Source organism: Hypanus sabinus, chromosome 8, assembly GCF_030144855.1.
Source record: "Hypanus sabinus isolate sHypSab1 chromosome 8, sHypSab1.hap1, whole genome shotgun sequence".
Lineage (NCBI taxonomy): Eukaryota > Metazoa > Chordata > Chondrichthyes > Myliobatiformes > Dasyatidae > Hypanus > Hypanus sabinus.
The window spans coordinates 70782650-70795656 of NC_082713.1; the positions used below are offsets into that span (position 1 = coordinate 70782650).

At 38.6% G+C, this 13007-nt stretch overlaps 1 protein-coding gene across 1 annotated transcript in view; it reads left to right on the forward strand.

Moving 5' to 3' along the window:
• Nucleotides 1-13007, forward strand: part of LOC132397760 (leukocyte cell-derived chemotaxin 1-like) — a 133314-nt gene that overhangs the window by 72357 nt on the left and 47950 nt on the right. The window contains exons 3-4 of the mRNA XM_059976525.1: nt 644-784; nt 4170-4283. Of these exons, the coding sequence (XP_059832508.1) occupies nt 644-784; nt 4170-4283 (255 nt within the window). The remainder of the gene's footprint in view (nt 1-643; nt 785-4169; nt 4284-13007) is intronic.

Sequence of the window (13007 nt, forward strand, 5' to 3'; positions counted from 1 at the left end):
TAGTTGTTTGTTTAGTTGCAAAGTAATCATTTTGGGATTAACGACAGTCTCACAAAATTATGCACATAATGAAACTTTAAAAATATACTCACCTTTGCACTTTGGTATTTATCTTTTTAGTGCCTTGATGTCAGAACCATTGATGTAGGTTACTCTTATCAATTAATTTCAGTTTATATATATTTAGATTTCTTAGCAGTTCACTGGCAGAATTTGCAGCATTCCCTGTTGAACCATTAAAATTCTCTAAAGTGCATTCATTTCCACAAGTCAGATAATTCACCCCATGGTACTAGCAATTAAAATGTGATGGGATCATCATATCTCGTGGCTTTGTCAGCCATAGTTATAATAACAGAGCTATGGTAACTGCTCAATTAGCCGGGGGCAAATAATTATTCAGGATATCAGTTTTCTGTTTCTTTTCATTTCCTTTTTTAAAATGGTCATGCGTGTTTCTGTTTCATTAACTAGTTTGCATAATCCTGTCTTGTAGTTATCCCCAATCAAAACAAACAAATTCAAATCTTGTTTGCTTCATCACATTTGAGCTAAATTGTGTGACTTTAATATTAATAAAAGGTTCCATTATTTAGAAATGTATTGTGAATTAGAACTGTAAAGCAATTATGTTTGATTTCAGGTTTATGACCTACTGTACCGAATAAATATCAATGGTTCTATCAAAGAGAGCTTAATGAAGATTGATGGCATCAATGGGTTTGAGATCTTCACAACAGGAAATGGCAGTGATGAGTCTGTGGAAATCCATGATTTTAAATCTGTGAGTTAAAAGTGTTGCCTTCTCACCTTCTAATAATCTACAATTCTACAAATAACAGTAACTGGTTCACCAAAGGGGAGAGTTGTTAGCTGTCAGAAGATATTACAAATTTGTAAGCAATCAGAATTTATATATTCATGTAAAAATGACTTTTTCCTTTATACATCTACACAAATGCTATGCTCAGTCACAATCCAAAGCAATGGTTATGCACTGTCCCAGTTTTCACAAGTGAATTACATCCTGAAATTCAGCGAGCAATAAGACACGTTAGCGAATATGTAAATATATACCTGTGCTATAAATAGAGTATCAGGGATTTACAACCCAACCTTAACAATCCACTTTTGATTTCTACCATTTATGAGCGATACTGCCAGGCAACCAATTTAATTTACAGTAATCACCTTGCTTCACTGCCTATTTATTTTAGATTTTATGCACTTGTTCAAGAACACATTTAAAAAGTGCTACTGTAAATTTGTAACATCGTACACCTATAACTTTGGAGTAATAATGATAAACTTTTAAATAACATTGTTATTAACTAAATAACTGGTTGAACACATGGGGGAGTACACTTTCAATGAAACGAGTCCTTAAGGTGTTAGTGTACAGGAGAATCCTGGGGTCGAAGTTTATAGCTCCCCGACAGTGGCTACAAAGGCTGATAGGGTGGTAAAGAAGGTGTAAGGCAAGCTTGCCTTTATTATTGAGGCTCTGAATTCAAAAGTTGGGAGGTTATGTTGCAGCTTTATAGTTAGACCGTGTCTGGAGTTTTACATTTAATTCTGGTCACCCCATTACGGGAAAGATGTCAAAGTTTTGGAGAGGGTGTAGAAGAGGCTTACGAGTTTGCTGCCTGGATTAGAAGGTGTGCGCTATGAAGAGAGACAAGAGAAACTTGGGCTGTTTGCTCTGGAGCAGCAGAGGCTGAGGGGAGATCTGATATGAGTTTATGATAGGCATAGATAAACAGCTGCTGTTGTTTCCCATATTCCACCTCTCCCGGAAGTTCCGGGAGTCTCCCTGATGCCTGCAAATTATATACAATATCCCAGAAATCAATCTTTTTGAGAGTTGAGCGAGAGAGAGAGAGAGAGAGAGAGAGAGAGAGAGAGAGAGAGAGAGAGAGAGAGAGAGAGAGAGGGTGAGAGAGAGCAAGAGAGAAAGAGGGAGAGCATCCTGATTGGTCTCTCTTTGTGCTAAGTAGACCTATCAGTTTTCTCTGTGGGTGAGCTTTACCGTCAATCTTTCTCTCTCTTTCATTGTCCATCAGTTCATTTTAGTGCCCTGCAGTCCCTGCAGTGCCATGGAAGAGTGTTCCAATAAAGAAAATATAAAATGTACTTCACCCCAGAATGCAATAACGTGTGACAGTGTTGCTCGCTGCACGGTTTGCAACAGTGACTTTTCTATTGCCCATGGTGGGTTAAATGAAGGTAAAAGACATGTTGAGGTGAGTTTAACAGGTGTCATTCATTCATTCATGTAGTGAGAGAGCAGAACATTCAGGAGATAGATGTGAGCAGCCCTGAAATTCACTGCCCAGCTGAATAGCTTTTTATTGGGTACCTGGCAAGGAGACAGTTGCTAAGCGAGGAAGCACAAATGATCCCCCCCCACCTTACAAGACAAGGCAGTTCTTCAAACATGCCAGAGTATTCTATGTCAGGAGCTTTCAAAAACTCTTGGGGAAGTTCCCAATGAGAGACCAAATCTTGAAAGATCTGTCAGTGGTCAATACAGAGAGCCAAGATGAGGTGAATCCAAAGCAGATTTTGACTTTAGCAGAGAGATTTCCAAATGTGATCAAGGCAGATGCAAGAGAACAGCTCCACTTGGAAGTCCTGGATTATATCTCAACTAACCTTGAAGGACTGGTGCCAAAGTACAAAAGTTTGCCAGGTGATGAGTTCTGGGGGAAGCTGTCCAAAGTAAAATCTGTGAGCACAGGGCAGTGGAGATTCACAGAGCTCTGCCAGTTGATGAAGCTGCCTTTGGTGCTGCCAAATTCTGATTGTGATGTAGAAAGGGCATTCAGCACGGTGCGTCACTTTAAGACAGAATTCAGAAGTCAGCTGTCTCTCAAAACACTTGTGAATCTGATGTCTTGCAAAATTAGCAAATTCATTGACGCAGACTGCTGTGAGGTTGAGACTTCAGGCAAAATGCTCAAATCTGCCACGTTTACCCAGGATTGAAGAGTTGAATAATAAAGAGCATGCTTTTGAGATCAGAGGGTCAAGTTCAAAGGAGATATATGGGGAAAGTTTTGCTTGTTTGTTAAACACGGAGTTGTGGCTGCTGGGTATACACTGATAGGTGTGGTAGTGGAAGTAAATACAATGAAAGTGTTAACAGGCGCATGAATGCCCCAAGAATGGAGGGATATGAACATTGTGTAGGCAGAAGAGATAAGCTTATTTAGGGATATAATTGCTCATGTAAGTAGTTTGGCACAAAATCATGAACCAAAGGAATTGTTCACCCCCGCCCCCACCACCATCCTTCTAAGCTCCAGAGAACTGTATACCAATTTTTTCATGCAGCTTCCTCTTTTGTGAATTAAACTGTGCCCTACTTGTTCTTCATGCTTCCCCTCAAAACTTGTTTTTAAGATTGCAGTCAACTCTGAAAACATTCAGAAAGGAGGGCACTCTTATGGATTGACTATGTTATTCCTTTTTTTTATAACCTTTTACATGACTGTGCTCTCCTCCTAAAATTTGTACATCTATGTTGATGACCATACTCAGCATCACTTGCACAGTTTCTCTACAGAAACCAGCTGTGAGCAGCTAGCAGTGAGTCAAAACCCACTCCGTAATCCCAGATAGAATCAAAGAACTGGACTGTGATTGTGGTCAATGTGATCACAAGCCTTCAAAAGCACTAAAACATCTTTGTTTCAGGCTTGTCATACTGAGATACCACAATTCCTCAAAGGTTACAAATTCATAATCCTCTGCTGTTGGCTAATTACTGGAGATGTCATCAGCTTTTACTTTAAATAAAAGGTGATTTGCTAGATAAAACCATAGTAACTTCCTGCACAAATTAATAAAACAATGTTAGATCAAATTCTTTTTAACCCCTGGATGAAGGAGTGACAAGAATACAAATAGATTCAAAATATAGTTACATTTTTTAAAAACAATATCCTATTCTTCTTTCAATCACTGAATTGTACCAAGCTCATAATCTGGAACAACAGGCAGGGGAGGAAAGTTCTCTCAATTATTTTGGCAGCTCCAGGCATTGTCTACATTAATGCACGACTAATCAAAAGCTCTCACCATTCCTACTACTTCTTTATATTGTGCTTCATGCAGTAAGAAGAACTTTTTCTTTCCCTCTCTCCCTCCCTCACCACCCTAAAAAGGGACTAACAGGAATACGTTTCGCTGGAGGAGAAAAATGCTACATCAAAAGCCAAAAAAAATTATTTCTTCCCAATGTTACACCCATCAAGAGTGAAGAAGATTTGATTAGCTTGGTACGTATGAAGACCCGCTGGGTTTTAAAATAATAAGTTACATTCACTGCTTAACCCTCTCAGGGTTTCAGCATGCTTATAGGTGCATGAAGTGAACAGATAAACCATTAATAAAGTACCTTTCTAATGCTGTTCTGTGTTAGTATTTCAACATATCTGGTGTGCTAACTTCCCAAATGAACTTCAGCAAGGTGAAAATCAAAATACCACAATCTCTTTTAACAATATAAGGGAGAGGCATGCAGTGCTTCACAACACAAGAGATGCCCAATACAGTGATAAAAGACATCCAGCATTGTTTCTGTATCTGTGGTAAGGCTTGTGAATGTCACAGAACTGCACTCAGATGTGGACCCAATGGAAGCAATTGGTTACCAAGACAACCAACTTAATTCCAGTCTAGCAGAAAATGCTGAATAGAGGTCACAGGCACATTTCTTACCATGTTGTTGAACTTTGGAATGCACAGATGTTTAAACTAGAGCAGACATTTTTACTGTCCCCAGCCATTTTAGCTACAAAAAAAATGATATACTAATGAAACAGAGTGTGCCTTAGATAAGGCCATAATGTGGTAGTTTGTTCGGATTTAGTTCGAGAACTCTGCTCACAAGAATCTTATATATTTCATCCTATCCTTTCTGACCCCAAAGTAATAGCAAATTAAAGTACTATCGGGAAAATTACTCAATTCCTCTGTAATGATCTCTCACATAGAAATAATTCTAAAATTTCATTTTTTTTTGTCTTGTGTATTTCACCCACGAAGCAGATATCAGGTCACCAGCAATCTATGCACTGTGAATAAGTGCAGAAAATTTTGCTGAGAAGAAGGAATTCATCCTAAGCATTAGTCGTGTGCCATGCTTCAGCATCTCTGAGCTCCTAAAACATGCCACAAGGTTAGGTGCATGTGCATTAGCAGTAAAACTGTGGCATTCTATACAGTGATCTGTGCATCAGGAAGAGACCTATGCATTTTCAACAGGTATTGTATACAAAGATTTATAGCTTCTACAGCATTGCCATGTTGTCTGCTGGTCAGACCTTAAGGAACCTCACTCCAGGGTAACTGCTAACCAGCTAACATAAAACATTGCATGGGTGAAAGGGAAATGCCAAGGATTGGAGAGAGAGTAAGTGTGCAGCCACATAATCAATGTCCTCACTTGCTACATTTCACCCCAGTCCACATAAGCTATGGGCCAATCAGTCTTGTAGACAATATAATATTTTGCACTGATATGCATGATATAGGAATGCTGCTATTGATGAGGAAAACACATAAATAAATATCAACATTGTATCATGGACTCTTCAGTCATTATCAATTCATCTAGAAGTCTTTCCTTTCCTTCTTTTTGGACCACTGAAAATGATGCTGGAGAAGATGTAATGGGGGACAAGGAAAAGGTGGACAAACTGAATAAGTATTTCGCATCAATCTGTGGAAGGCACTAGCAGGTGTCAGGGGTCATGAGGCGTATGAAGTTGCCATTACTATAGGGAAGATTCTTGGGAAAATGTAATGTCTGAAGGTAGGTAAGTCAACTGGACCAGATGGTATACACCCCAGAGTTCTGAAAGAGGTGGCTGAAGAAATCATAGAGGCACTAGTGATCTTTCAAGTATCACTAGATTCTGGAAAGGTTCTAGAAGACTAAAAAATTGCAAATGTCACTCCATTCTTCAAGGAAGAAGAGAGGCAGAAGAAAGGAAATTATAGTTAGTCTGACCTCAGTGGTTTGGAAGATGTTGGAATCAATTATTAAGGATGAGGACTCGGTATTTGGAGGAACATGATAAAATAGGCTGTAGCCAACATGGTTTCCTTAAGGGAAAATCTGGTCTGACAAATCTATTGGAATTCTATGAAGAAATAACAACCAGAATAGACAAGGGAGAATCGGTTGACGTCGCATGCTTGAATTTTCAGAAGGCCATTGACAAGGTGCCACACATGAGGTTGCTTAACAAGTTACAAACCCATGGTATTACAGGAAATATTCTAGCATGGATAAAGCAGTGGCTGGATGGCGGGAGGTAAAGAATGGAAATTAAGCGAGCCTTTTCTGGTTGACTACCACTAACTAGTGCAGGTCCACAGAGTCTGTGTTGGGACCAAATCTTGTTACATTACATGTCAATGATTTGTATGATGGAATTGATGGCTTTGGTGCAAAGTTTGCAGATGATATGAAGATAGGCAAAGGGACAGGTAGTTTTGAGGAATACAAAGAGAGGATACACAAGGACTTAGACAGATTAGGCGAATGGGCATAGAAATGGCAGATGGAATAAAAAGTCAGGAAGTGTACGGACATAAACTTGTTAGAAGAAATGGAAGGGTTGACTATTTTCTAAATGGAGAGAAAATACAAAAATCTGCAGCACAATGGGACTTGGAAGTCCTTGTGATTGATTCCCTAAAGGATAATTTACAGGTTGAGTCAATAGTAAGGTTGACAAATGCAATGTTTGTATTCATTTCAAAAGGACTAGAATATAAAAGCAAAGATGTAATGTGAGACTTTATAAAGCACTACTGAGGCCTCATTTGGAGTATTGTGAGCAGTTTTGAGCCCCTTGTCTTAGAAAGGATTCTAGGTTCAAAGGAGATTCATGAAAAAGAATGCTGAGGGTTCAAAGGAGATTCATGAAAAAGATTCTGGGATAGAATGGCTTGTCATATCAAGACCATTACATCTTATCTATACCCAGATGACTTATAATCCTCCAGAACAAAGGTTGGGGCAACTGCACTGAAACCATTCTCCACTAAATATGATGTTGGAAAAGCAATAAAGAACATGTTAACCCTTTTGCACAGTGCAGGATAGGGTTCAGAGATTTCTTTCTGCAACCAAATATCTTGATATGTTTTTTTGAACCTCAGCTTCAGCTCACAGTCATTCTGTCGTGAGATCAGTTCTTCCTCCATCATTCCTGTTACTTCCTCATTCTGGAATTTAGATGGAGAGAACACCCTGAAAACTCTCTGATTTATCTTTATGTAGCTCCCCAAGGTAGATATAGTATACTTGAAGATCATCATCTGGTATTCTTTGTTTTTCTTCCAACTCAAAGAGACTTGAAAATTGGATAAGGTCTCAGTGGCCAATGTTGCACTTAAATAGGGCAAACTTGAACAAAAATGTGGAGATGACTGATTTGACAAGATTCACCCCATTGTTTCATTAAACTTTGTGGATAGTTCTGAGAAATAAGTAATGCCATGCCTAATATTCTTGAGTTGATTACTGAATGAAGCATTTGAATCTTCAATGAATTTTATCACAGTTTCAAAAAGCGCAAAAGGCATCTCAAATAGTTTATTTTTGTGAGCCACCTGAGTTCAGTGTGCAACAGCAAGTATTCAGACTGTTCATCATTCTCAATACAAGGCTCTCAAAATAGTTGAGAATTGAGAGCATGGGACTTGATTTTACTTTCTGCTGTGATAACAATATTTAATGATTTGTGCGGCTGATCATGGTACAAGACATTGACTGTTTATTCATTTCCATAAATGATGCCTGACTTGCTGAGTTCCTCCAGCATTTTGTGTGCTTTACCTTGGATTTCCAGCATCTGAATCTACATTTTCTTGTGTTTGGTAAGTTACAGACTATTACTTGCATTGATCATTTGCCAGAAAAAGAGTGATTAACAAAGTATTTAGTTGTTTCCTTGTTTCATTAGCCACTAGCCAGAAGTCACCAAGATTATCAGCACTATCTTAAACCAGAAAGAAGACAAAATTGCAGAGAAAATTCTGCAGTCATAAATATATTGTACAATGTGTCTTCCACATTCTCAGATGTTTCAACTATTCACCTTTGAACAGAGTTGTAGCTGAGCAGAATCACTTTAATTATTTGGTCCAGTGACTTATACAAAACTGAACTCAGAACCTCCCTTACTGCTGCCAGAATCAGTTCTTCTCCCATTATATGGGGTTTTTCCAGATTTAGTTATGAGCAATTAAATGTTGAATGAAACACGCTAGCCATCACTGTTTTGTTGTGATGTGCTGGCAAACATGTTTTGAAGTATATTCCATTTCTGAAAGTTTTCACAAATTGACTGAAAATAAGATAAGTTCTTTTTTTTATCAGAATGTATTCTCTTCAAATGTTCATGGAATCTGAACAGTTTCAATGCCTTATCTGACAAAATGTTCTGACATCAGACACATTAGCTGCTGTTGGTTGCTTGGTGCTGGTATAAATCCATAAGTCAGATTCTCCACACTATTTTGTCTACACTCCTTTTGTCTGCTTTTGTCATTTTCATTATGAATTAACAACCGTAGTCAATCACTTATTATCCATGACCAACTTCAAGTGCTGTGATCAATAAAGGAGGAAGTTATAACATCTTAATGGCTCAGAAGAAACCTGACTCTATGCCTGAAGGTACATAAAGTGGGGCAGTGATACCTCAGTTCGGCCGTGGGCTAGGAAACACGTCAAGACTATTCAGTAGGGTAGATTCTGAACTTTACCCCATTGAGTATCATACTCTAATTCAGGGAAAATGCATCACTGTGTGATTGGAGTATGGGAATCGTACCAGCTAAAACTATACTACAGTAGTGAATGGCACTAATGTGTGGGCCAGGAACGGAAATAGCACCATTTCTTCAGTCCAGATTTCTCATGAGATCCCAAGTACAGAAGTGTCACATTGTTTTTCAACAACTATAATACACTTCAAACAAAGTCTAAGAGAATGGTGGGTTAGCAATAGATGAGGTGATTAGGTGTTCATTATAATCAATTATGAGGCATTGAGTATCAAGTGCTGATAATAATTCATTTCTTAAATGAAGCCTGTAATCCTTCAACTTTCCATCTTGCTAACTGGCTTTATCTACCACCCCCTTTATCTGGCCACAGCATATTCAGTCTCTACTAAAGCCCTCCAGTCCCAGTAATGTCCTCGTGAATCTTTACTGTACCCTTTCCAGCTTAATGATATTGTTCCTATAGCAAAGTGACCAGAAATGCACATCGTATTCCAAGTGTGGGCTCACTAACATTTTGTACAGCTACAAAATAACATTGTAGATGTTGAACTCCATGCCCTGACTTATGAAAACAATCATGCCATACACTTTTTTCACCATTCCATCTGCTTGTGTCGCTTCTTTTAGTGAACCATGTGCCTGTACCCCAGGTTTATGTACTACAATATTCTCTAGGGCCCTTCTATTTGAAGTGTCTATCTTGCCCTGATTTTAACTTCCCTAAATGCAACACTTATCTAAGTTAATTTCCATCTGCCATCCCTGGTCCATTTCTTCACTGTCCACCATGCAACCAATTTTGGTGTCATCTGAAAACTTACTACATTCTCATCCAAATCTTTAAAACAGATGTTGAACAGCAGTGGACCATGTACTAGACCCTATGGCCAACCATGGTCACAATTGTCAAATCTGAGAAGCAACCTTCCCCTATTAACAAACCAATTTTGTATCCAATTGTCTAGATCCCCATGAGATCTAAGCTTCATGTGGGGCATCAGAGGCCTTGTTGAAATCCATGTAGGCAATGTCTATCACCTGACCTCATCAATCTTCTTGGTTCCCTCTTCAAAAAAAAGCAATCAAGTTCATGAGACATGATTTCCCATGCACAAAACCATGCTAACATTATCTAAATAGTTCTTACCTTTCCAAATTCAGGTAGGTCTTGTCTCTCAGAATCCTCTCCAGTCATTCTCCCATCAATGATGTTAGGTTCACTGACCTGTAGCTCCTTGACTTGTCCTAGCAGGCCTTCTTAAATAAGGCACAACATTAGCTATCTTCCAATCTTCTGGCATCTCATCTTGGCTAATATCTCTGACAGGCCCTATCAATTCTTCCCTGCCTTCTCACAATATCCTAGGATACACTAGGTCAGGCCCTAGGGATTTAGCTGTATTATTCACCACTGTTCAATATGTGCATTTCTTTCTCATCATTAGTTTCAAAAATAGTAAAACACCTCTCTGGGGTATTCATTAGGAATATTCTCAATCCTCTAAGCAAACATTGACTACAATTTTGTACATCAGGCACTGAACTAGGATCAGACCTTTAGTTTTATTATTATCACAACACTGGGTTGCTTTAAATGGACACATTGAACATGCAGACGTTCGAAAGGACATCATGCTTGTTACAGTTGTGTACCTTGCAATTTTCCCTTTCCTCACATTCCCATGAGTAGCTGGGTTTTCACCAAAACATACTTCATACCCTGACTAGGTCTCTATGGAGAAGAACTGATCATGGAGTTTTTCCCAATAAGTTTACACCTACACCATGAGATAACCTTCACTATTCTGGTCTTTTGGTGCCATTTCCATCAAAACCACAATTCATTTTACTTCAAAAGTAAGGTGTTACACATCAAAGTACTTATTTAGCCTCCAATCTCTGGTCATTTAAATCTGATGAAGATCATTCACTCAGAACGTTAATTCTATTTATCTCTCCATAGATGCTATACAATGCTGGAGTGATTCCAGCAATTGTTTTTATTCTAGCCATGCTCTGGTATGATGATCTGTTCAAGAAAGTCCAAATTACACAGCCCTACCAAGGTTCTCAAGCTAACAAAGTAAATTGACTTCTTTGGACTCTGGTTACAAGTATCAGACTGGTAAAATGAAAATTTTACTCATTACTTTTATAGTATGTTGTTTCTAAATTAGTTTAGAACCATTTATTGCTCACTGTGACAAAGCAGCTAGGTAATACCACTATTTAATGCAGCTGCTGATCGTTAATTGAACTGAAAGCTAAATATTTTCCACTTAAAATAATACAGTTCACCATTTTAGCTTTATAAAATCAGCTATTCATTCCAGTACATAGCTCACATATTTCCAGCATTTATATTTCAGCCTTCTTTTATCTCCAGTATTTTGCTTTAAGTCTCTATTGATCCTGTTTGCTATACTCGTGCAAGACTACATCTCCTCCAGAGTGAGAAAGGAATATAAGTTGAGCCAGCAAACTAATATCCATTCTATCCATTCGTACCCCATCACCTTTTCCAACAACATCCTTACATGATGTGAAAAGCGTTCAAACTAATGCATAATACTATTTTTCCACAATAGCATACTTTGAAAACCTCTTTCCCCTTTACAAACTTCCTACCAACATCTCAGTAAGTGGTCATCGACCCAGTTGTTGGAATACATAGCTACAGAATACTCATTGAGGGTGTTCATTCACGAGCAAGATTTTTATTGAGCAATGCAAGCTCATTTGGTTGGAAGAGCCCATTATCCTGCTGTACTGTATCTCTAAAAAGAAAAGATTAAGCATGCTTGTGCAGAATTAACAATATAGAGATGTTATCGACCACTTATAAATTCCATATTATCATTGTTTTTTTTTGTCCAAATCCCCAAATCACTGCTTTGAGCCAAAACTCTTCTCTATTCTTTGAAGTCTTAGAATTCTTAGACTTCCCCTGCCCATCCCTATCACTGTGAGAACAATATTTGGAAATCTTCCTACTGTACAGTACTGTGCAAAGGTCTTAGGCACATGTATATAACTCAGATGCCTATAACTTTTGCACAATACTGTAATAATTTTATATATTGCACTGCACTGCTGCAAAAAAAGAACAAATTTCATGATATATGTGAGTGATGACAAATCTGATTCTGATATGGTCTCTATTGTGGACTAGAGTTGGCACGGGGTAGAGAGATGGCAAGCAGAAAAGACATTCTGTGATGATCAATAAATCAATTGTTTGGGATCAAATGACCTTGGCTGGTGTCTCAGAGCTGGGTGTGTCTGCACCTGCACCATCCTCACCCCTTCACCCCACCCCGTCACTCCTCCTTTGCCACCTGTCCGGTGGCACTGCACCCTCACCACTCCTAACATCCTTCGCTCATGCCAAAATTACAAACTGGCTCTCTGCTCCATATTGACAAATACAGTACTGTGCTAAAGTCTCAGGCATCCTAGCTATATATATGAGCTTGTGGCGACCCATTTCCTAGCGTATCCGAACCGACTCACAATTAGATAGCCTACGGGGGTTTGCGAGCACAGAGCTTTGGAGCCTCTGCGCCATGGGGGGCCGGTTGACAGAGGCTTAAAAGTGAGGCTGAAGTTTTCAAATAAAGTGTTTTCCTTCGACTGCAGTTACCGACTCCGTGTCGTAATTTTAGCACTGCGTGTAGCACACCGCTACAAGCTAAGACTTTTGCACAGTACTGCATTTCAGTTTTCCTGCGCATTTGTGCAACACAACAAGCATTTGCCATCTGCACCTTTTAAAAAAGACTGTGATTCCTTCTCAGAAATTTTCAATAACAGTAATTTAATTCCTACAGGGATATAATCCTTCAGATCACAATTCAGTAGAGATGACTAGTTTATTAGAGGTTTTTGCTAATCACCACACTTCTGAAAATGTCATTAACATTTCAGGAAGGAGAAAACATAAACCTTCTGAGAATTCTCATTTCTTTCTCTCTTCTGATAAACATTTGAACATAAACTGGACAGGCATGAACTGTTGCACATAATACCAGTTTATTCTAGCCAAAAGGTCACATCATGGGGGTTTTCTATACAGAAAGGCTTTTAAAGAGTAAATTACAGTTTCACAGAAAATGAACTGATATCATTTCAAAATGAAAGGGGGTCAGATGTCAGGCAAACAAAGCAAATGTTGAGACCAGACAGGTCAGTTT